Source organism: Mesoplodon mirus, assembly GCF_964341445.2.
Source record: "Mesoplodon mirus genome assembly, chromosome: 3".
Taxonomy (NCBI): domain Eukaryota; kingdom Metazoa; phylum Chordata; class Mammalia; order Artiodactyla; family Ziphiidae; genus Mesoplodon; species Mesoplodon mirus.
In genome coordinates, this window is record NC_138978.1 from 43,198,352 (window position 1) to 43,225,192 (window position 26,841).

The 26,841-nt window shown below is 35.1% G+C and overlaps 1 protein-coding gene across 2 annotated transcripts in view; it reads right to left on the minus strand.

Moving 5' to 3' along the window:
- Positions 1-26,841, minus strand: part of SPATA6 (spermatogenesis associated 6) — a 146,869-nt gene that overhangs the window by 76,994 nt on the left and 43,034 nt on the right. For both annotated transcript variants that reach the window (XM_082612382.1, XM_082612381.1), the window contains exons 4-7: positions 20,330-20,371; positions 19,159-19,283; positions 8,538-8,618; positions 3,503-3,796 (exon numbers count right to left, since the gene is read on the minus strand). In XM_082612382.1, coding sequence (XP_082468508.1) covers positions 3,503-3,796; positions 8,538-8,618; positions 19,159-19,283; positions 20,330-20,371 — 542 coding nt within the window. The remainder of the gene's footprint in view (positions 1-3,502; positions 3,797-8,537; positions 8,619-19,158; positions 19,284-20,329; positions 20,372-26,841) is intronic.

Below are 26,841 nucleotides of genomic sequence, written 5' to 3' on the forward strand. Positions count from 1 at the left end.
GGTAGGAAGGTAAATTGGTGTAGCCACTATGGAAAACAGCATAGTGGAGCCTCAAAAAACTCAAAATAGGATTGTCATACGATCCAGCAATTCCACTCCTGGGTATATACCCAAAAGAATTGAAACCAGGGCCCTGAATAGATATTTCTATACTATTTTCACAGCAGTATTATTCACAACAGCCAAAAGGTAGAAGCAACCTGTGTCCGTCAACAGACGAATGAATAAACAAAATATGGTATATACATGTAAAAGATTATGCAGCCGTAATAAGGAAGAAAATTCTGACACATGCCATAACATGAGTTAACCTTGATGACTTTATGCTAAGTGAAACAAGCAATTCACAAATTGACAAATATTATATATATTAGGTAGCATTTATATGAGGTACCCAAAATAGTCAAATTCATAGAGACAAAAAGTAGAATGGTAGTTGCCAGGGCTGAAGGGAAAGAGGAATGGGGAGTTACTGTTTAACGGGTACAGTTTCAGTTTAGCAAGATGAAAAATGTTCTGGAGATAGAGGGTGGTGATGATTACACAACGTGAATGTACTTAATGTGTACACTTTAAAATGTACACTTAAAAATGGTTAAAATAGTAAGTTTTATATTGTGCATATTTTACCACAATTTTTTTAAAATTTAACTTTTAAAAAAGGAATGTGAAAAGACAAGCTACAGAATGAGAAAAAATATTTGCATATCATATAACTGATAAGGATCTAGAATCCTAAATATATAACAGAAAACTTACAACTGAATTTAACAAAAAGGCAAACAACTCAATTAAAAATGGGCAAAGGACTTGAATAGACATTTCTCCGAAGAAGATATGCAAATGGCAACAAGCACGCGAAAAGATGCTCAGCATCATTAGTCATTAGGGAAATGCAAATCAAAACCATAATGAGATACCACTCCACACCCTCAGGATGGCTACAGTAAAAATAAAACAAAACAAAATGAGAATGTGGTGAGAATGTTAGTGAGAATGTGGATAAATTGGAACCACCACACATTGCTGGTGGAAATAAAATGGAGCAACCACTGTGGGAAACAGTTTGGCAATTCCTCAAGAAGTTAAACATAGAATTTTTACCATATGGCCCAGCAATTCCACTCCTAGGTATTAAAGCAGTTGGGAATTAAAACAGGTATTTAAACAAAAACTTGTGTATGAATGTTCATAGAAGTACTATTCACATAACTAAAAGTTGAAAACCCAAATGTCCATCAACAGATTAACGGATAAACAAAATGTACAATGGATTATTCAGTCATAAAAAGAATCGAGTACTGATACATGCTACAATATGGATGAAACTAGAAAACACTGTGCTAAATGAAAAAAGACACAAAAAGCCAAACACTGTACATCCATAGAGATAGTGAGCAGATCAGTGGTTGCCAGGGGCTGGGGAAAGAAATGGGGAGTGAATGCTTAATGAGCATGGGGTTTCCACTTAGGGTGATGAAAAAGTTCTGGAACTAGATAGTGGTGACAGTTGCACCACAATATGAATATACTTGATGTCACTGAATTATACACTTTAAAATGGTTGAAATGGTAAATTTTATGTTATGAGTATTTTACCACAATAGAAAAAATCCTATTCTACATAAATAAAAAAGCAAAGAATGCAGTTTAACTCTTATAGGATGGTTGTGCCAGTTTGAGAGAGTACTAGTTAGATTCTTGAAACAGCTTCTTATTCTTTAAGATTACTTTTTATACAGTGTTTGTAAAACTAGAATGTCTTTCCTAAACATATTACATTTTGCATATTTATGTATCAAATTAAAATTTTGTTTGGTTACCAATTTTGTTAAGTGCTTTTAAAATCATGAATGCCTATGGGGCCAAGAGAGGCATACATTTATAAATACAGTTGGAAAAAATCTAGTCCTATACAATAATGTAAGCAATTTTCTAATTATAAGCTTAGAAGTATGTATTTCTTTCTGCTCAATGGAAAGCTGAAAGGGAAATCATTTAAATAAAAATGTGAAGATTTATACCAAGCATTATTAAAATTATTCTATTTTGAACAGTGACATGAAAATAATAATAAACATTTTAAGAGCAGTTATTTCCCTAAGCAACTTTTATGTGGCTAAAGCTCAAAATATTCCTGGTTATCTTCATACATAGGCATTTTAATTAAAATGCTAATATTCCTTCACATTAGAATTTAGCATGTCCTTTCTTTTCAATTTAATTTGCAATTATGAGCAAACAGAATTAAAGGCATTCCAAAACTGCTGTCAAACAAGCAAGTAAACATATCTGGATATTGTTCAAACAACAAAAAAATGTGACCAGAACCTATAAACAAGTTCTATAGGAATAAGACAAGTATAGTCACAATAATCTCAATAAAATATTATCATTTAAAAGTGTCCATATTATAAATTTTCTTTTTTACAATAAAAAATCTGTTACTTAGGCTAAAATAATAAAGGATTCATAGTCAAAATATGAAAATGGAATGAAATATTATTTAAGGCACAGCTAAATTTTTTAAAAAAGGTATCACAAAGAAAATCTGAACTTTTAGGTGGTGTATGTTAAAGAAGCTATTCGACCCTCACAGGAGCATGTTTACATGTTTGTATTGATATTTACGTTTTAAAATTTGGAAAAAATGCATTAGAGACAAAGTCAGAAAGTGTCTCATAGACATCCCAAAAAGTTGTTTTGCTTCTATAGGCACTTAAATCTTCAAGTTTATTATTATATAAAGCAATTTTTATTAATTTGCAATCTTTTCTTAAAGAAATACTTTTAAGGTAAAATCTTTTGATAAAAATTAAAGGAATTATGAAGATTCTGAGAAAGTCTTTTATTAAATATTCTGATTATAAACCCTTAAAATTAGCCAGAGTCTATTTGACTATCATATGGACACAAGCTCTAAACTCAAACCATACCAAAACAGGCTTCCATATAGAAAGATTAGCAACTATGTTACCCTTGAAGTTAACTCTTTCTTTCAAAGCCCTTCCTCTTCCCATCAAATAAAGATTTACTTCAAAGATCCATTATATAAGGTTTATCCAAGGGACATAATTTCAAGAGAAACTTACTTTTCCATTATAATTTTTTAAAAGGCTGGGGGAGAAGGGTGTCTTCCTTTCCACAAAGAAAACTTGGTCCTCTTTTAATACCCTACTCTGCCATTTTAGAACTAATGTCAATTACATCTCAGTTCAATTTATAAAGTTATTACACGATCCACTGTATGAGAGGAAAGGAAATGGCTACTGAGAGGATTTAACGTGGCATTCATAATGGAGCTTGATCTCTGTCAGGTTAAAAAGGCTGCAAAAGAATGTTCTTTTATCAAGTTAATTTTCCATTTTAGATTGTTAGGCTAACAGTTCAGGAAAGAAAATTATTAATATAAGCTAGAAGTTGAAAGAAATTTGAGAATAATATTTTAGTGGAAGAACAGATTAGATCAGTTTCAAATGGAAATGTTTCAGAGAACACATACATGTCTAATCACAAACGGAGGTTTATCTGTTTCTTTTTTGAATTCATAGGGCCCCAGATTTAAATGGGCCAGCCGCTGCCTAGTGTCTTCAGATAGCTCACACATGCGTCTTTTTGTGTAAGGAGATGGAGAGTGTGATTTTGAAGAAATTGTAGGCTGTTCGTAGTTTTTTGCATTTATGCAATATTTATTTCTCTCAGGTGATTTGGATTTTTTCTTTTGTGACCTTGATGTTCTGGTTTGCAGTCTGCCATGTGATTTTTCAACGGGAGCCGTATGGTGAATAAATTTATCCTAAACATAAAAAATAAAAATTCATTTGGTCAGGAGAGATATATTTTATACATATTATGACCCTTGGGTAAACCACATACATATATATATATATATAACTACAGGTAGAAAAAACCTTAAAAAGTAATTTAAGGCACATATAATCTATCAAAGCCAACTAGATCAGGCTCTCTTATCCATGTAAATCCTGAGGGAAGTCAAATCCATATCCTCCGAAATAATTCTGTCTAGTAGTTAATAAAATATACTGTACCACACTTCTTAAGTATAACAAGTACTTTAAGAAAGTTAAAGCCCAATATTTAATCATTTGAAAAATCTAAGAAAAAAAGTTAAAAAAATTATTTTTTAGTATACTAAAAAACTAATGCAAACATTGGTTTATCATTTATAATTATGTATTCAAATAATTGGCTATATAATTTAAGAGAGTTTGTTTAGTAATCTTAGCAACACACATGTCTAATTAGTTGATTATAAAATCTTTATGGAGAAAACTATACGTTTCATTCATACTATTATGATTACATACATTTGCACAATGTGAAAATCTGAAGAAAAGCTTTATACATATTTTCATAAAATGTATAATTTGGATTACACAAGGTGATTAGGATTTTTAAGATCTCTTCCCAGCTAAAACTTTACAATTCAACGACAGATAACCATAACATCTTAATTCTGTATTTTTATAAAAGTAAAAATGTACAAAAGACATGTTACAAACTTTAATGACTAGTACTGTCTTCTAGTAAAACCGCTAACACTCTAAAATTTTAAACACAAATGATATTTCTAAATATTTTGGGTTATTAGGATACTTTATTCAAATAGTCTCTGCCTTAAAAAAGTTGGATTACAAGTAAATAATTTAAGACCTCGTCAAGCTTTGTCTAGATTTATAAGCTTTCCAATAGTAGAGAAAATGGACAGTTGAGAATCTTTGAATGTCCTAACTTTATCACATTAAAAAACCACCGGGCTTCCCTGGTGGCGCAGTGGTTGAGAGCCCGCCTGCCGATGCAGGGGACACAGGTTCGTGCCCCGGTCCGGGAAGATCCCACACGCCGTGCAGCGGCTGGGCCCGTGAGCCATGGCCGCTGAGCCTGCGCATCCGGAGCCTGTGCTCCGCAACGGGAGAGGCCCGCGTACCGCAAAAAAGAAAAAACAAACAAACCACCAATCCTACCTCCCCTCTTCTTCTCTACTTTCTCAATCCCCCTCCCTACTTGCTGAGGGTATCTATTTCTAAGTAAATAAAATACAAATGTGAAATAGGAGAAGAGTCAAATATTTTTTAAAGTAGGAAACTACTTTTTTTTTAAACAGGAAAGAAAATAGGAAAACAAGAAAACATATTTTCCTGATTAGAAAAATAAGTCCACAAGTTTCATACAGACTAGCAGCATCAGATTATTTCATCATCTTTCTTTCTTCTCTAGCTCTTGTTATGCTCCTGGACCTTCTCCCACCTTGTTCAATGACTTCAACAATTCATTCAGAATTTTTCATCCCACTTCACCCATCTCTATGACATCACACTGACTCACAGAAGCAGCATTATTAACACATGAAAAGAACCTTTGAGGTTTAATAAAATGTTCAAGCAATGAATCTTTCCAAGAACTTAGACTTTCTATTTCTGAGCTTTAACTGTCTTTTTCTACTTCATCTTAGATTTTATCATTATACAGATCCATTGCACCCTAAACTCTGAAAACCCCTTGCTGACCAAACCTTTTCCTCAACCTACTTCTTTTATTTTCACTGAATCTGTTACTTGTCCTCCTCGTCTCCCTCAGCCCCTAGATCTCTTTTCCCCAGATCCTCATACATTTTTAGGATCTCTTACCTTTAGACACGGATGAACCCATCATCACCTATTTCAGCAATGCTGTAAAGTTCCTTCTTGCCCACCTCTTGTTTATACCAAACTGAAAGGAACTCCATCTTCTTTTTTTTGATTACAGCTTTTGAATGCTGAATACTACTAGAGGAAGTTAGAAACGGTGCTGTATCTACCACAGATTCATATTTTCTAACCTAATCAATCCTTAATGCATCCTATTAATGCCCAATAAAACTTAAAATAGTGGCTGTTTCATACTGTTTTACACAAAATGGCTCCCTACATCAGCCACGAGGACAATAGCACTTGTGACAAAAGGAGACTTGAAAAGTGCTAGTCTTCTTTTACTCCAGAAAACCTTCCTGCCCAATGTGAATGAGCTGAAATTGCCTGCTAGATGATGAGAGTCTGTGGCCATCACCCCAGCTGAAATCAAGCCAAACACCAGGAATGTAAAGTCCCTCTCACACCAAGAAGTCAGCCAACTGCCAGACATGCAAATGAAGCCCTCCTAGACCACTCAGCCCTAGCCTAGGCAGCCCAGACCAAAAGAATCACCCAGCCAATCCACACAACTGTGAGAAACATCTTATTTTAAGTAACTAAGTTAGTGTGGCTTGTTACACAGCAAAAGCTACCTGATATAGATTATCAAACATATTAATAAAGTTACTAGTAATATTTAACTATTTACTAATAAATTCTACTTTGCAGTAGGTAAAATAGACTACATAGAAAACTAGATATATTCCAGAAAATCCCAATAATATATTTATTTTTTTCAGTCCATTCAATTGGTGGCAAAACATCAATTGTGACAAAAAATTTGAAAATAATGTGCCAAAAGGAATAAAGATCATTATAAATATTTATAAACCTAAATGATTTTAAAGAGTTTATTTCACTCACTCCTCTCTTAAAAACCAAAAATGGTTTGTCTAATTCTTAAACTGTATTTGAACCTGAAAATGCTGTTTTATAGCCATTAAAATTTTAATTGTAACTAATATCCACTTGGAAAAAAAGTGGATTTAGCATGTTCTCAAATAAGATCAAATAAGATTAAAATTCTGGCTGTTACCATTCAGAATTTTAATGTAAAAGTGTATACTCTGTTGTGCCTACCATACAATGTCTTCATCTTATATTTCATCTATGTCTTCTATATCTCAATTATCTTAATCAAAAAACTAATAAGCTCGGGCTTCCCTGGTGGAGCAGTGGTTGAGAGTCCGCCTGCCGATGTAGGGGACACAGGTTCGTGCCCGGTCCGGGAAGATCCCACATACCGTGGAGTGGCTAGGCCCGTGAGCCATGGCCGCTGAGCCTGCGTGTCTGGAGCCTGTGCTCCGCAACGGGAGAGGCCACAACAGTGAGAGGCCCGCGTACTGCAAAAAAAAACAAAAAACAAAAAACAAAAAACCTAATAACCTCAGTAACAGCCACAAAATTTATTAATTATATATTATGTGCAGACATATATATTCTCTAATTTAATCTTTAAACCTTTTGAGTCTTTTGAGGAACTTGAACCCAAATCTGTCTGATTCTCAAGAATATTTTCTTAATAACACCAAAGCCTATTCTCTCACATCTCTGTTCAACAAAAAACAAATGACAAACATTGAAATAGCAAGTTAGCCAAAAGCTTACAGAGGAAAATGCTAGTCCAATGAAACTACTAGTGGGGTGAAAGTTCTACATTTAGTAAGGAATCTTCCACCAAGCTGTACACTTAGAATGTGTGTACTCTTCTGTGCGTATACTACACTCCTGACAAAAAAAGAAATTTCTACCCACCCGGCATACCCCAGTTTGGAGAGGAATCTTTTGTGAATCCAGAGGAAGCATTTCTGACAATTTACAAATGTGCACAGTGCATATCTCCAAACAAGTCAGTAACCCAGCTCTGCATTTGGCAAGTATGTATCATTAGATCTGTAGTAGCAGTGTTTCAGCTTGCATTTAAAAGATAAATAATTAGGCCAAACTCTAACATACCAAATGTCTTGCTAAACAAAATAAGAAAGATCACCTTGATAATCTTACAATTATATTTTACTTTTGTTAGCTTGTCAAGTTACCACCCTGAGCAAATTCACTCTGAAACTGATAATGCAGGAAATTAACATTCTACTTTTTCCACCATAGGTCCAGTTCTGCCCTGTTTGGGTCCTCTAGGCTTTATATATTACTGGCTCATCATCACAGGCTGGCCATTGTTACCTGGTCATAATGCAGTCACATATGTATGAGTGATGCCTAGACATTATTAGATAACCTGCGGTCAGGGTAGCAAGATGATCCTGTGACTCAGTAGGAAATTAGACCAGAATGTAATATTAGATCCAGATATCTGAGTTTACTGAAGGCAGTTTTTACAAACATAAAAGGTACTTATTAGGCTGAAGTATCGAAGCTTCTCTTGATCTGATAGCACTAGAACAGCCACCAAACTAAGCAACAGTCCCTTAAGGAATTAGAGACACTCAAGAAGCTATACCCACTAACCACCTATATCCCAGCCTGAGAACCTCTGGTCCCATTCACTAAAAAGGTATCCTTTGAACTTTAACTTCTTTAAGATTCATAGAAGCCTCCAATCAAGTTCTCTGTGGAACTTCTTGAAACCAACATCTTTCTGGCAGCCTGATTTCTTTCCATTAAAAAAAAAAAAGTACCATCTACCATGTATACCAAGCTTTTCACTTCCACACTTATTAACATGTAACCAAACAGCTAAATACCTAAGATAATTGTTTTACTTAAACTAGAGATTGATGAAAAAAATGTGAAAAGAGTTGTAGCCAAAATAAAAGAATAATGCTTGCCAAATGCCCAATAAATACAAATAAATTAAACCATTAGATATTTTAAATAAATGATTTTAACCTGAGTGTGGCACTTCCTTGAACTTATCAGACATTCGGTAATCACTGAGGTTGTAGAAAATTCCAGCTTTGGAGCAATTCCCTGAGGAAGAAAGAGAGGGTATTAGTAGACGTTTTAATTTTTAAAAAGCTAATTATTACTGGTGAAAACACAACCTATAGTAACAAACACTTACCAAGGTTCAGCTGCTTTATTTGTTAGTTTGAACTTATTATTAAGGATAAAGACAACAAATGAATGTTAAATGTTATCAAGAAACAGTTTCACTGCTGATGATTCACTTACAAGTGATTATATCACTTTTATGGAAAAATTCAGATATTTTTCATTTTCAAGTATTTCCCTGTCAATTTTTTAAAGATTTTTAATAATATTAAAGTCCTAAATATTTGAAAATACTTAATGGATTCTGGCTCTTTTTACTTTTACAGATTAAGATGTACTTAACTACATAATCCAGAAATACTTTGCATAGTCTCCACATGTCAAAAAAAAAAAAATCATAGCTCCTGGGTATGCAGTTTTTGAAAACAGAAGAGAGATAAGTCTCTACCAATTCTTCCAACAGTTTTTCCCATAATGTAGCTTACATTCAGATATATGAATGAATGAATCTGGTTTCTATTTCTTGCAACATTTCAATCATCAGCTTAAACACTGTTTTGAGATAAGCAGAGACAAATAGTAAAATTCAAAGGAACAGTCACAAAGCACCTGAGAAAATATTTGGAAGCACACAAGTTACATATTCACCAAAACACTAAAAGGTACAGTATTGTCTGTGCCCAGGGCAGCTTCACTCTAATATATTGGAGGTCAGATATCTTACCCAGTCTTTGACCTACTAACTTTAAAGTTTCAAACATTACACACTACAAAAAGGTTAAATATGAGTTACCTATGAATTAAATGGATGACTGTTTTTCTGCAAACATACTTTTATTGATAATGCTTACTTATTAGTTATCCATTGCTGCATAGCATATTACTTAGCAGTTTAAAACATCAGTACATACTATCTCACATAGTTCCTAAAGGTCAGGAATCTGGCAGAGGCTGAATTAGTTGGCTCTGGCTTAAAATCTCTCATGAGATTGCAGTCAAGATGTTGTTTGGGCTGTAGTTTTCTGAAAGCTTGACTGAGGCTGGAGGCTCTGCTTCCTGAGATTCACACAGCTGTTGGCTGGAAGACTCACTTATTTTCTATATTTTAGCAAGAGAACTCAGCTCTTTATCACACAAATCTCTCCATAGGACTGCCTGAGTGTCCTCATGACATGGTAACTAGTTCACCCAAAGCAAAGCAAGGAGGAAGACATCATCCTTTTTATGACTTAGTTTCAGAATTCTAACACTGTCACTTCTGTCACATTCTATTCATTAGAGCTCTTAAGTACAGCCCATATTCTAGAACAAAGGAAACTTCCTTTTTAGCAGAGGAGTATCAGAAATTTGGGGGACATGTTTTTAAACCACCACAGTTCACTCTCTGACCACAAATTAAATTCCTCTCATGTGTAAACTAAACTCATGTCCTACTGAAGAAAAAGGAAAAGGAAAAGGAAAGGAAAGGGGAAAAGTCTCATCCTTTCATAACTTCAGCTTGAAATCCAGGATATTGGCATCTAAATCAAATTGTTCTTCAGCTGTCTCAGGTATGATTCTTTAAATACAGTTTTTAGGATACAGTTCCTCACAATTAGAAGACCTATGAACTAAAGAAACAAGTTATGTGCCCCACATATATTCAAGGTACACATGTGCAGCAGGCAGAGGATAATCACTATAGACATTCCTATTCAAAAAAAGAGAATATAAGAGGCAAATAGAAATCACTGGTCCACAGCAATTCTGAAATCAGCCAGGAAAATGTTAGAAGTTTCTCACTTAGAAGTTTAGTCCTATTTCTGCTCAGAAATAACTATCCATAGTTTTTGGCTCCACTCTCTGGGCCCTTGCTTCCATCCTTTGAATTATCATTCCTTTGCAACAAGAGGTAGACAATGTTTAGAGCTATACAGTGTTCTGAGCTTGGGTCCTGTCAATAGAATTTTGGGGGTCCAAAAGCCTTTTCATTTTGTAAGGTCTCTCTCAATTTCAGACCATGCTGGCGGTGCTTCTGCCAATATAATGCTCTTAAAAATGTATTTGGTTCTCATGTGAACATAATTGGAGTTCACTTCCTTAGACAAAAGCCACACCCACCTCTACAGGGCTTCTGCTGGTCTTCAATTGTCTTCAAGAACATATGTTTAAGCAGCATTATTTACAACTGCCAAGATATGGAAGCAACCTAAGGGTCCATCAAGAGATGAATGGATAAAAATCATGTAGTATATACATACACACACACAATACACTACTACTCAGCCATAAAAAAGAACAAAACTTTGCTATTCTCCGCAACATGGATGGACTTGTAGGGCATTATGCTAAATGAAATAAGTCAGACAGAGAAAGACAAATATTGTATGATATCACTTATATGTGGAATCTAAAAAAATACAACAAACTAGTGAATGCAACAAAAAAAAAAAGAAGCAGACTCACAGATACAGAGAATAAACTAGTGGTTACCATGGAAAGGGGGGAGGGCCAATATAGGGGTGGGGAAGTAGGAAGTATAAACTACTAGGTATAAGATAGGCTCAAGGATGTATTATACAACACGGGGAATATACCCACTATTTTGTAATAACTATAAGTGGAAAGTAGCCTTTAAAAATGTGATAAAATTCTACATCTTTTTATAAAAACTCTGCCAGAAAGTGGGCATAGAGGGAACACACCTCAACATAATAAAGGTCATATATGACAAACCCACAGCTAACATCATCCTCAACGGTGAAAAGGAATGCTGAAAGCATTCCCCCTAAGATCAGGAATAAGACAAGGATGCCCACTCTCATCACTTTTATTCAACATAGTTTTGGAAGCCCTAGCCACAGCAATCAGAGAAGAAAAACAAATAAAAGGAATCCTAATTGGAAGGAAGAAGTAAAAGTCTCACTATTTGCAGGTAACATGATACTATACATAGTAAATCTTAAAGACACACCAGAAAACTACAAGAGCCCATCAATAAATCTGGTAAAGTTGCAGGATACAAAATTAATATACAAAACTCTGATGCATTTCTATACATGAACAGCAAACTACAGAGAGGGAAATTAAGGAACCAATCCCATTACCACTGCATCAAAAGGAATAAAACACCTAGGAATAAAACCTACCTAAGGAGGAAAAAGAGCTGTACTCTGAAAACTATAAAACACTCTTGAAAGAAACTGAAGACAACACAAAAAGATGGAAATATATACCATGTTCTTGGATTGGAAGAATCAATATTTTTAAAATGACCATATTACCAAGGCAATCTACAGATTCAATGCAATCCCTATCAAATTACCATTGGCATTTTTCACAGAACTATAACAAATAATTTTAAAATTTGTATGGAAACACAAAAGACCCAGAATAACCAAAACAATCTTGATAAAGAAGAATGGAGCTGGAGAAATCACACTCTCTGACTTCTGACTATACTACAAAACTACAGTAATCAGTACAGTATGATACTGGCATAAAAACAGACATATAGATCAATGGAACAGGATAGAAAGCCCAGAAATAAACCCATGCACTCAAGGTCAATTAATCTATAACAAAGGAGGCAAAAATATACAATGGAGAAAAGAGTGTCTTCAATAAGTGGTGCTAGGAAAATTGGACAGCTACATGTAAAAGAATGAAATTATAACATTATCTAACACCATACACAAAAATAAACTCAAAATGGATTAAAGACCTAAACGTAAGACCAGATACTGTAAAATTCCTATAGGAAAAGCATAGGCAGAACACTCTTACATAAATCACAGCAATTATTTTTTTGGATCCATCTCCTAGAGTAATGGAAATAAAGGCAAAAATAAACAAATGGGACCCAATTAAACTTAAAAGCTTTTGTATGGCAAAGGAAACCATAAACAAATGAAAAGACAATGTACAGGATGGGATAAAACATTTGCAAACAATGTGACCAACAAGGGCTCATACAGCTCAATATAGCTCAATATCAAAAAACAAACAACCCAATCAGAAAATTGGCAGAAGACCTAAACAGACTTAAACTGCCATCTGTATGTCATCCAAAGATGACATACAGATGGCCATCAGGCACATGAAAAAATGCTCAACATGACTAATTATTAGAGAAATGCAAATCAAAACTACAATGAGGTATCACCTCACACTGGTCAGAACTCCCAAGTTAGGAGTTTGGGATTAGCAGATACACACTACTATACATATAATAGATAAACAACAAGGACCTACTGTATAGCACACGGAGCTATATTCAATATCTTGTAATAACCTATAATGGAAAAGAATCTGAAATATATATATATATATATATATATATATATATATATATATATGTAGATATATAACTAAATCACATTGCTATACACCTGAAACTAACACAACGTTGTAAATCAACTATACTTCAATTATAAAAATTGTATGAAAAATATTTTTAATTAAAAACTTTTTTAAATGTAAAAAAGTAAAATAAAACCTATGTTTAATTTAATTATTTTCTGAGGCAACATCTTGGATCTTTTGGAGATTTTAATAAAGGATTTTACAGTCACACCCCCTTGGTTTCACCATCAGACCAAAATTTCCTGAACATACCCTAGAATGATTTTTGCTCATAAGTCATTCCTTAATTTCAACATTATCTGCCATTGGGGAAGGCTGAGAATCCTCAAAAACAGTAAGTTCCAACTCCTTTTTGTGTTATTAACAGGCTTTCCTTTTGCTTCTCTCTCCCCTTATATTTTGCTATAAGCAGCAAAAAGAAACCAGACAGCCCCTCTAATACTCTGTCTGAAAGTCTCCTTACAAAGACCACCCATTCCATCAGGTATTTTTTTTCTATATCCCACATTCCAGCTAAACTTTACACCATTACATAACAAGGGCTCTTTTCTCCCCTAATTTCCAATAAAATTTGCCTCATTTTCTTCCAAACACTCATCTGACAGTTTCTTCAAGGCTCTTCAAGCTTTCATACACACTCCAGCAAAGCTGTCCCAGCTTCTGCCCTCTCCAGGGGCTTGAGTGTCCTCACACATGGCAGTTGGCTTCCCCAGGAGTGAGTGATATAAGAGTGAGAGCAAGGAGGAAGCCACAGTGCATTTAATGACCTGGTCTCAAAAGTCTAAAACTGTCACTTCACCACAGTGTATCTGTTAGAGTCACTAAGTAGAGTCCATACTTAAGAAACTCTGCCTTTGGAAGAGAGGAGTGTCAAATCATTTGTGGACATATTTTATATGTACCACAGCCTGGACTGCAACTTATCACTTTACCCCTCCCCATATATTGCTAGTCATATAGTAAATACTCAGTGTTTTAGCCATTATTTTTAGATCTTTCAAAACCCATGTGTATCAACTGGGGTTTCAGGGAAACAGAACTAACAGAATATATACACAGAGAGATATTTATTTTAAGGAATTGGTACATGCAATTGTGAGAGTGACAAGCCCGAAATCCACAGGGAAAGTTGGCAGGCTGGAAACTCAGGCAAAGTTGATACTGTAGTCTTGAGTGTGAAATATGTAAGCAAGCCAGCAGGCTGGAAACTCAGGATTTCTATATTACAGTCTTGAGGCAGAATTCCTTATTCTTTTGGAAACTTCAGTTTTTGCTCTTCAGGTCTTCAATTAATTGGATGAGATCTACCTACATTATCAAGGGTAATCTCCTACACTTAAAGTCAAGTGATTGTAAATGGTAGTCAAATCTACACAATACCTTCAGAGTAACATCTAGCCACAACCTAACCAAAATAAATTTAAGCATCATACATCAGAAATGTCACTTTCCTCTATGAAGTCTACAATAAGATGCAATTCATTCAATTCAACCAAGTCATTTAAGTACATACAAAGATCTGTGCTAAGAGGTAAGATCAAAGATGAGAAAGTCACAGATTCTGATTAACATCACTGCCACCAACAACAGCACCTTGTCATGATCTCCACGGCCATCATCGTATCACTAACATTTACTGATCATTCTCTATGTGCCAGGTTGCCGGAGTCCAGCTCCAGCGAGTCCAGGGATACTTGAGGGATGGATAGCCTCGGCGAAGGAAATAATTCTATTACACTTCTTAAAGTATCAGTATTGCATGTTTCTCTTTCTCATTCTTTATTCTTCATTCTTCTTTATTGTTTACGATCCCAGGTTTATATATTGTAGTTGATTACACTACCAGGTACGTGGCCAAACGATCTTAGCACAATCAAACCTCAAAATGTTCTATAAAGGTTTTTTAAAACAAATATCTCCTAGTTTCTAGATGTCCTATTAAAATATTTCCCCAAGTTCCCATTAATCACAGGTTGTTTCTTAGTAATCAAGCCAAGCAGTTATATGATTATTTCAATTGTAAAAGTTGGAGCTACTTGTTCCTATTTTTCTTCTTGCATGAGCAACCTTTTACAATGGTTCCATGAAAATATTTACAATGTACCTGCATGCTCTTTCCCGTTGTTTCCTTCAACGGAGACAGTGTTTTCTCCCTATCCTGGCAACGAATTCTGCTCTAGTCATTTGTTTTTCTATAATTAATCTTCCTTTATAATAGAACCATAAATTTCCTATGTCGTCATCAGGAACTCCGGCCCATGGCCATAACTCCATACTAGAGGGTGTTTTTCATAAAAACATCCCCTTAGTTCCAGGTTCTTAATTCTTTACCCATTTCCCCGGAGCTTTAGTTGGTACTTCCCATTCTATGGTAGTTTCAGGAGGGGGAGTCCTAGAGGAATTTTTCTTTCACGTGGAGCAACATCCCCCCAAAACTGCCCCTGTATGTAAATTTATTATCATAGAACGTAACAACGGAGCTGTAGTCCACCTTCCTGGCACGGTGCTGCCTTGCAGTTTCGCCTTCCGTTGCTCATGACTTTGTCATGGTGCAATGGCTCCAGGATGGCTTCCGACACCAGGTACTAAAATAACCATTTACAAGTTTTCATTAACCCACCAAACAACGTTATCTCCATGGTATAGTGATAGTTGTAGCCTGTGATAGTGCCAGGATTTAACCCCAGATGTGACTTGAATCCTTGCCAAAGTGATGGGTTCAGGAAGACAGCCTGACTCAGATGTCTATATGCAGAATCATCAGAATTCTGAGGAAGCGTGCATTGTTGCCTGCCAGGACAGCAAACTACTGATTGGAGTGTGTTGTCCACTCACATCTAAATACAGTAACTGATATGACTGAATTTACAACTGTTATTTTGCTGTTCAATTTATATATATGCCATGTCTTTTTATGCTTGTATTCGTTCTAGTGGTCTCATCTGAGTATGCATAGCTTAGTGGTCATCCAATGAACGTGTAAGGGTTCCACTCTTTGTTGATTATCAGTGTGTGGGTTGGGGAATGCACTCAAAGGTACAGCAGGTCTCTATTCTCCCTTGGCTTTCACTTTTTGCTGGACTCCCACTGTCTCCCCTGAACGTGCATAGTTTCAGTCAGCCAGGAATGAGTGGAAAGCTCATCTCAGCCCTTCTATTGCTCCCTTACTTCCAGGGTCTCCTGTCAACTTTCTGGCAGGTGTGCTGCTCACTCAGATTGGAACTGCAATCGGCTTAGCAAAGCTGTGGGTTTTTCTCATGCGCTTCTAACCGAATCCACCACATTTAGCTGGCAAAGACACAATATTTGCCCCTATGATTGTGACACCAATTCCAATGTGTGGGTTTTCCAACACCACCAAGAAAAGTCTCTGCGACACCATTTGGGTGTCCTGCAATTTAACTCAGCTCTGACACTACCTGGAGATAGCGTCAGATCCCACAGGTTAAGGGCTCAGTTCCACAAGACCACTCCTATCTGACTTCAGATGCACATCACAAGTCCAGGTTGTTACCCACAGGCTACAAATAAGAGGTTCCCACGACCCCTTCCTTGGGTTCGATCAATTTGCCACAGCTGCTCAAAGAACTCAGGAGAGAGTTTACTTAGTTTACCAGTTTATGTAAAAGGATATGATGACATCCAGATGGAAGAGATGTCTAGGGTGAGATATGTGGGAAGCGGGGAGAAGTTTCTGTGCCCTCAGCAGGTGAGCCACTCTCCCAGTACCTCCACGTGTTCACCAACATGGAAGCTCTCCAAACCCCATCCTTTGGGTTTTATAGCCGCTTCATTACACAGGCATGACATTAAATCACTGGCCATTGGTGACTGAACTCAATCTCCAGCACCTCTACTTCTCAGGGGTGGGGCTGAAGGTTCCAACCCTCTAATCACCTGGTTGGTTCCCCTGGCATCAAGCCCCATCCTTAGGTTCCCAAGGAGCTTTCCAAAAGTCTCCTCACTAACGTAACAAAAGACACCTTTATAGCTCTTAAACACAGGAAATTCCAAAGGTTTTATGAGCTCTATGCCAAAAATGGGGCAAGAAGACCAAATGTATGTTTCTTATTACAAATCACAGTATCACTGCGTCAAATTGATTCTGACCTCTCTGGTAGCAAAGCTACTCATTTTTGCAACATGCCCCAGGCTTAGTGAAGCTACAATTCTCACTGGCTATGCAGGGTATGAGAGCTGTCCTAGTCAAGATGACCACATACTTCTGCCATTTTTACCCAAAGTTTTAGCAGCTATTCAAGCACGGATACTTCTTAATTTGTCTTACTTGTCTTAACTGCCAATAAGTTTCCAGTGCCCTAAAACTGCAGCTTGTGACAATTTTGTCCACTTTTATACTTGTGTGGAGAGAGTAATTGACAGCCCCTTCACACCATCAGCACCAGAAGTCTCACTTTTTATATTGTTAAAAACAACAGGCCCCAAATTGAGTTGCTTACACTAAGCCCCATGTCACCAAACAGATTTAAACTAATTCAGTTCCGGATCCCCCAGAAATGGAATTTTAAACCAGTCAATCAGGAATCGCCTGATTAGCACTCACTAGGTAATCCATCTAGATTAGACCCTCTGCCATCCCCTAAATGAAAGGAACCTTGCAATAATCAACATACTTTTTGGCCTAGTATAATTTCCTTGTTCCTGCTCCCTTCTGGATATAATAATCTTTCATTTTGCACAGCTCCTTGGAGCTTCTTTGTATCTGCTAGATTGGATGCTGCTTGAATCAAATCAATTTTTGCTCAAATAAACTAAAAAATTTTAATATGCCCCAATTTATTTTTTAACAATATATATAGACTTTTTGCCTTAGTAATCCAAACTTTTTTGATATATGTGAAAGTAACTCAAATTAAGTAAAGAAAAATACCTGCTAATGGTCCATATTCTTATGTTTATATTGCCAATTTGGTATAACACAGCATTTTAAATTACTTTTTAAAAAACTTTAATTTTAAAATCAGATTTTTTTTTTCATTGCAGGCTTCTAGAAAGTCCCTGAAACATTCTTGGAAGACTTTTTGGGCTAATGGACACTGAAAATATCCCAAAGGAGGTATATTTTAATAGATTTGCTAGTCAACTTTTATACTTTCAGCAAGCTAAAATTTGTTATTTCCTACAGGAAATACAGGAGAAGTTACTTAATTCACCATGTTGGCTTATGAAGCACCCCAATTTCCTTACTGCTCTAATATCTCCTAAAGTTAGTGAAAAATATTTGTCCAAATAATTTCAACCTAGACAACTTTTACTTTTTTCTTCTTTGAAACAGCAGGGGCTTCACTCAGTCTCTCTAGGCAGAAGGCATTTTCAGGAATAAAAATATTATTAATTATCCAATAAAACTGAAGAAGTTGCAGGAAAAGATGAGAGCTGGCTATCACTTAATGCAGCTTTCACTTTTAGGTGTATGAATAAGTATTTCCATTACATGAACATATAATAATTATTCTATCCAAACTCCTACTAATGGACATTTCAATTATTTCCATTTTTTATTATTATGAACAATGCTACAAACGAACATTCCTAAGAAGGCTCTTAGTATGCCAGACAGAATACATCTTAAAGCTATATACCTAGAAGGTCATAGGCTATGAGAATCTTGGCCTTCACTAGATAATCCTGAATTGTGGTTGTTCCAATTTACATGACATAGCAACATATACAAGATTCCATTTTTCCATGCTTTTGACATTTGTCAGATTTATTAAATTTTACCAATCTTATGGCTATAAAAATGAAATCATATGATTGTCTTAATTTGAATTTTCCTAAATGTTAATGGGATTGCTCATGTTTTCAAATATTTATTGGCCATTCTTTTGGGAGAAAAATAAAGAGAAGAGAGACAAAGACATAGGGACAGTGGGGAGGGGAGGAAAGGGGGAGAAGAAGAGGAGAGAAATCTGAAGAATATAAAATAATGCTTGTTAATTTTGGAAGGTAGATGCGTGCATTTTGGTAAAGTATTTTCATTTAGGTTTCAGTATGTTTAAAATAACATCATAATTTCATAAAGCAATTATGTTTTAAACTAAATTAAACTTTGAATTAGGTCTTCACATTTCAGATATTGAGGGCTATGTGGTGGTTTTTGACAATGATCCTGCATCACGATTTGATTCAGAAAATAGTAAGCACTTACGCAAAGGCCAGAAATCCTCCTCATGGTAACCTGGCGGTTTGAGTCATGGTGTCCAGAAATTTGATTTGGACCCGGGAACATGAAATCTCGTGTATTCTCATCATATGTAGACAGTGTTTCACTCACTACAAGAAAGATATCCTATGATTCAAATTATAACAAAATATGCTATTTAAAAACAATATCATCAAGTACAAATATATAATGCCTGATGCCTTAATGAAATACCTGCTTCAAGGTCATGGACTTAATTTTTTTTCTATGAAAGGGAAATTAAAATAAAGTTATGTTAAATGAATTAACACATTTCCTTATTCAAAAATGTCATACATACTACTAATTCTCCCTCCCCCTTTTGTAGAAAGGGGATGTTCATGTAAACTTTTTAAGTGCATGAGTTCCTAAAAAAGAAAATCCTTTTAAACATATCAAACTGACATAACAGTTATACATATAAAACTTAATTACCATCTCCAGATTTTTTTTTCTATCTTCCATTCTTTTCTGCCTGCCATTATGAGATATTAGATTACATACTGAAAAAAATATAGACATTTTATAGAATTTGTGGTTACCTGAATTAGGTATACATGTGATATTCAAAAATTTTAGACTACTAGCTTTCAATAAAATATAGTTCCCTATTTCTCATATAAAATAAGGATTTACGATAGAGTCTTCTATAATCATAGAAATCAATAATAAAAATAAAACTATCCTTCAGATTTTAACTCTAACTACTGCAGAGGTCTGTACTGTTTATTAAGTAGGTACAGTTTTAATTCCCTTACATTCCCAAAAACAGTCAATACACAAAAACAAAGATAGTGAACTACTATATCAGCAAAAGCATAATGGTTTAGAAAAATCACCAAAACTTAAAGAAGTTAATTTTTATGAATGTCACATAATATGCTAGGATCATATCGGGTTATTTCCCACTTTAAATTATGACTATTCAATTTTAGAACAATATGTTCAAATATAATTTATGTCAATCTTTCTGTATATATTATTTTGGCCTACTGACATTTTACACATAGTAGACAAATGCTAGAGACTCACCATTGCTCTTAATTTGGGAAGAAGGGGAAAAGATGAGATTTTTTAAAAAGCATTTCATTGAAATGAGTTCAGATGTCAATTATCTTATCAAAATACAATACAGTACCTGGTGGAACTAGCTGAATCAACTCAAACAATGCTGTATCATCTGAAAGTTTAAAGAAAAATTTCCTTAAATAAACAAATTTATAATAAACAATAACTAATTACTTTATCACAGAAGTACCTAAAAGCCAAAGTAATCACCCAGTAGACTACATATATGTTTACATATTAGTATACTGTGTATATTTTTTGGTTGCTATGTATCTTGTGGATTTATTAATCTCTGGTAGAAATTAATCTTTCTAGGTTTTTTTCTGATTTTTTTAAGGCTTTATTTTTTTACAGCAGTTTTATTTACGTTGACAACAAAATTGAGAGGGAGGTACAGAGATTTCCCCTATATCCCCTGCCCCCCAAAACATGCATAGCTTCCCCACTATCAACATCATTCACAGGAATGGTACATTTTTTACCAAGGATGAACCTACACTGACACATCATAATCACCCAAAGTCCACAGTTTACCTTAGGGTTCACTCTTGGTGATGTACATTCTGTGGATTTAGATGAATATATAATGACATTATCCATCTTTATAATATCATATAAAGTATTTTCACTGCCCTGCTCCTCTGTTCTCTGGTTATTTATCTCTCTCCTCCCCACAACCCACCCTCCGCCCATCACAATCACTGTCTTTTTATTGTCTCCATAGTTTTCCCTTCTCCAGAATGTCATATACTCGAAATCATACAGTATGTAGCCTTTTCAGATTGGCTTCTTTCACTCAGTAATATGCATTTAAGGTTCCTCCATGTGTTTTTATGGCTTGATAGCTCATTTCTTTTTAGTGCTGAATAATATTCCATTGTCTGGTTATTCCACAGTTTATTTATCCATTTACCTCTGAAAGACATTGGCTGCTTCCAAGTTTTGGCAATTATGAACAGAGCTGCTATAAACATCCACGTGCAGGTTTTTGTGTAGACATAAATTTTCAACTCTTTGCATAAATACCAAAGAGCAGTATTGCTGGATCATATGGAAAGAGTATGTTCAGTTTTGGAAGAAACCGCCAAACTGTCTTCCAAAGCGGCTGTGCCATTTTGCATTCCCGCCAGCAATAAGTGAGAGTTCCTGTTGCTCTGCATCCTCACCAGTATTTGATTCTGTCACTGCTCCAGATTGTGGCAATTCTAGGAATGTACAGGTATCTCGTTTTAATTTGCGTTTCCCTAGAGACATATGATGTGAAGTATCTTTTCATGTGATTATTTGCCATCTGTATATCCTCTTTGGTGAGGTGTCTGTTAAGGTCTTTAGCCCATTTTTTAAAAGGGCTGTTTGTTTTCTTATGGTTGAATTTTAAGAGTTCTTGTTATATTTTAGATAATAGTCCTTTATCAGATGTGATTTTGCAAATACATTTTTTCCAACCTGTGGCTGGTCTTCTAATTCTCTTGATTTTGTCTTTCCCAGAGCAAAAATTTTTAACTTAACTGCAATCCAGCTTATCAATTATTTTTTTCATAGTTTCTTTCAAAGACGACACTATGGTGTCTTTGGTGTTGTATCAAAAAAGGCATCACCATACCCAAGATCATCTAGGTTTTCTCCTATGCTATCTTCTAGGAGTTTTATAGTTTTGCATTTTCCAGTTAGGTCTATGATCCATTTAGAGTTAATTTTTGTGAAGGGTGTATGGTCTGTATCTGGATTCACTTTTTTTTTTTTTTTGCGTGTGGATGTCCAATTGTTCTAGCACCATTTACTGAAGAAACTGTCTTTGTTCCATTGTATTGCCTTTGCTCCTTTGTCAAAGATCAGTTGACTATAGAGGTATATTTCTGGGCTCTCTGTATATTTTTATAAAAATAAATTATGTCTATTTCTTAAGCAGAGTGGTGAGTACAGCTAGGTATATTACATAACTCACACTTTTAATATGTCTGAAGTACTTTATAATACATTTTTAAAATAAAAATAAAATATAAATTATGCCCTTTCTACCTTCTAAGAACCCATGAATATAATCTTTTTCTTTCTTTAAATTCTGCTATTTTTTTCCAAGGGAAATCTCAGTCATTTAACCCAATACTTATATGTCCAGTTTTTGAAGAAATATTAAATATTCCTTGTAGCTTATCATTCGGGTCTGTAATAAGAAAAAAAAATTGGTAACAGTCCTATTCCTCAAGCACCTGACATTGTGTTGAAAAGGCAAACATTAAATGAAATAAAGACACAAATAAATATGTAATTATAAACTACAAGTACAATAAAGACATTCAGGTAGTGCTATAAGAGAGTATAACAAGATAATCTTGTCAGGGAATCAGTGAAGGCTGAGGAAGAGCTCTTCAGGACTTGACCCATAGCATGAATAGGTGTAAACTAAGAGTTAGTGGGGTGGGAAACTAGAGATTTTCAAGCAGGAGGAACAGGATGTATGAAGGCTGTAAATGGAACATAGCAGGGTAATGTGGGAGATTAGAAGGTTCAAAAACAAACCTCCTGCTAAAATTGACTTGAAAAGGTAGATAACTAAAAAATCTGCTTGAAGGCAGGAGAAACCTAACAAGGTAAGTAAAAAAATTACAAGTCTGAAACTCAGTATATGAAGTAAACACAGGACTTACCTGGTGACGCAGTGGTTAAGAATCTGTCTGCCAATGTAGGGCACATGGGTTCGATCCCTGGTCTGGGAAGATCCCACATGCCACGGGGCAACTAAGCCCATGCGCCACAACTACTGAGTCTGCATACCGCAACTACTGAAGCCCACGCACTCTAGGGCTCACATGCCGCAACTACTGAGCCTGTGTGCTGCAACTACTGAAGCCCGTGTGCCCAGAGCTCATGCTCCACAACAAGAGAAGCCACTGCAATGAGAAGCCTGTGCACCACAATGAAGAATAGCCCCCGCTCACCACAACTAGAGAAAGCCCACATGCAGCAACGAAGACCAAACACAGCCAAAAATATATATATAAAATTAAAAAAAAATCTGTATTATTTTAAAAAACAGAAGTAAACACAGAGAGATAAGCCTGGTATTTGAGGTTACTTTTCTTTTTGGGTATCTGACAGTTCTGACAGAGGTAGCTAAGAGGCTAAGAAGCTGAGTATAGATTTTGATAAGCTCATACAAAAATTGGAGTATCATGACCTTGGGAAGAGATGAGAAGGGAGGTCTGCAGGTAAGAGAAAATGGCCTGATAAAATGGCTAGGCTATAGGACTGAATCTTGAAAAGGTAAACCAATTCAAAAAAACACATGCACCCCGATGTTCATTACAGCACTATTTACAATAGCCAGGACATGGAAGCAACCTAAATATCCAGTGACAGAGGAATGGATAAAGAAGATGTGGTACATATATACAATGGAATATTAGCCATAAAAAGGAATGAAATTGGGTCATTTGTAGAGACACGGATGGACCTAGAGACTGTCATACAGAGTGAAGTAAGTCAGAAAGAGAAAAACAAATATCATATATTAATGCATATATGAAAAAATTGGTATAGACAATCTTATTTACAAAGCAGAAATAGACACGGATGTAGAGAACAAACATGGATACCAAGGGAAAAAGGGGGATGTGGGATGAATTGGGAGATTGGGATTGACATATATACACTATTGACACTATGTATAAAATAGGTAACTAATATGAACCTACTGTATGGCACAGGGAACTCTACTCAGTGCTCTATGGTGACCTAAATGAGAAGGAAATCCAAAAAAGAGGGGAAATATGTATACATATAGCTGATCCACTTTGCTGTACAGTATAAACTAACACAATATTGTAAAGCAACTATACTCTAATTTAAAAAAAGTTTAAAAAAAGAGAGTAAAGAGTAAACTAAAAATAGATAACCAATGTTATACACTGAATATCCGTATCCCCTCAAAATTCATATGTTGAGATCATAACCCCCAATGTGATATTTAGAGTTAGGACTTTTGGGAGGTTATTAGGGAAAAGCCTTCATTAAAGAGATTAGTGCCCATTAGTGCCACTGGTGCCCAAAAGACCTCAGAGAACTTCCTTGCCCTTTCTGCTACATGAGGACACAGAGAGAAAATGGCATTCTATGAACAGAAAGGGGACCCTCACCAGACACCAAATCTGCTGGCTCCTTGATCTGGGATTCCCCAGCCTTCAGAAGTATGAGAAATAAACTTCTATTATTTATAAGCCACCCAGTCTATGGTATTTTGTTATACCAGCCCAAATGGACTAAGACAGCCAACTAAGAACTTAGGCTTAAATCTGAATCATCCCAAATCCTGTCTAAATTAAGTTGATTCAGAATTGCTAGTGCCCTCTAGAAATAATCAAAAATCTTGTCTGAAGGAAAATATCTTCATCTAAGGTTTCAAATTATTTCTAAAATTCTTACATACAAAATCTGACATTTAATGAAAATCGACCAGGTATATAGGAAAAAAAGACCATTGGGATCAAAACACAAGAGAAATACAGGAAATAAAAACAGATCAACAAGAGATCCAGAAAAATTAGTTATCAGACTGCAACTTAAAATATGCTTAATATGCTCAAGAAAATAAAATATAAGATTGAGAATGTCAGCAGAGAACTAGAAACTGTTACAAAGAACCAAGTGGAAATTTTTTGGCTAAAAAATAACCAAAAATTAACCACAATGAACGGATTTACCAGCAGATTACAAATGATCCAAGAGAGAATTATGGAACTGGAAGACAAAAATAAATATCTTGAGAGAGGCACAGAAAGCCTGAAGGTTGGAGTAACAAAAAGAAAAAAGAAAAAAAAGGATAGAGTAAGAGGTTCTAACAATGTGCAACTGGATTTATAAAAGGAGAGAAGAGAAAAGGGCAAAAGAAATATTTGAGAAGTTAATATCTCAGAATTTATCTGAAGAAAGATACCAAGATACAAATACCAAGCAGAACAAGTTTTTAAAACACACACACACACACACACACACAGAGTTGGGCACATCAAAGTAAAACTACAGGAAAACAAAGACATAAGAGAATATGTTAAAAGAAGCCAGCAGAAAATGACAAAATACCTTCAAAGAAGTAACAATAAAATTAACAGATGATTTCTCAACAGAAACTAAGGGAGCAAAAAGACAATGGAACAGTATTTTCTAAGGGCTGGAAGACAGTCATACCAATATTCAGCAAAAATATACTTCAAAAAAGGTAAAATAAAGACATTTTCAGATAAATAAAAATCAAGATATGTATCATCAAAAGACTATAAGGAAGGAATTATGAAAGGATATTCTTCAGAAAGACACAATAAACTGAGAAGCTCAAAAAATAAAAGGAAATAAAGAGCAACCAAAAAGGTAAAATACAGTTGTAAAGTGAAATAAATGATGCCTATACAATAATAGCAATAATATTCTGTGTAGTCTCATTGCACACTAAGTTAAAATGCATAACAAAAAATAACATATAATCTAGAAGTTAAGTAGCTGTAGGTTCTTCATTGTCCTAGAAGAGGTTAAAATTAAAATATGTACACAACTCTGAAAACTCAAGCATGCATGCTGTAATCTCTATACTAACCATTAAAAAAATAGTTAAAGAACATGTACCCTCAAGCTAATAAAAGTGTAGAAATGAAAAAGCAAAAAATAGTTAATTCAAAGAAAAGTAGAGGACTTCCCTGGTGGTTCAGTGGCTAAGACTCCATGCTCGGTTTCTTTCCCTAGTCAGGGAACTAAATCCCACATGCTGCAACTAAGAGTTTGCATGCCACAACTGAAGATCTCTCATGCTGCAACTAAGGATCATGAGTGCCACAACTAAGACCTGGCACAGCCAAATAAATATTTTTTTAAACTATTAAAAAAAAGAAAAGTAGAAACAGAAAAGCACTAATATTCAACAATCCAAACAAATAAAAAGTAGATATCAATATGGTAGATTTACACCAAAATACATCAGTAAAAACATTTTTTTAATTTAACGTTTTTAGATAATGAGGATTCACAACAAATTGTCAGAATGCAGAGGCCCCATATACCCTTTATCCAGCTTCCCCCAGTGGTAACACCTTGCAAAACTATAATAAAATATATCACAACCACTGTGACACTGATACAATCTACTTATTTTATCCAGATTAAAAGTTTTAATTGTACTCATTTGTATGTGAATGTGTATGTCTATATTTAGTTCTATACACTTTTATCAGGTGTGTAGGTTTGTGTATTCACCACCACAGCCAGGATACAGAATAGCTCCACCACCACATGATCTCTTATGTTGCCCTTTTGTAACCACATCCACCTCCCTCCCCAACCCATCCCTAACCCCTGATAACCACTAATCCCTATAATTATATCATGCATTTTTAGAAGTACTCTAAATGGTCCAATTAAAAGACAGATTAGATTAAAACAAAACAAAACAAAACAAAAACCTCTCTCCAAGTACCACTCATAAGATACATGTAAAATGTAAGAATACAGAAAAACAGAAAACAAAAATATAGACAAATATATAACATGTGACAACTAAAAGAAAGCTGGTTCGGTTATACTATAAAAGATAAAGTC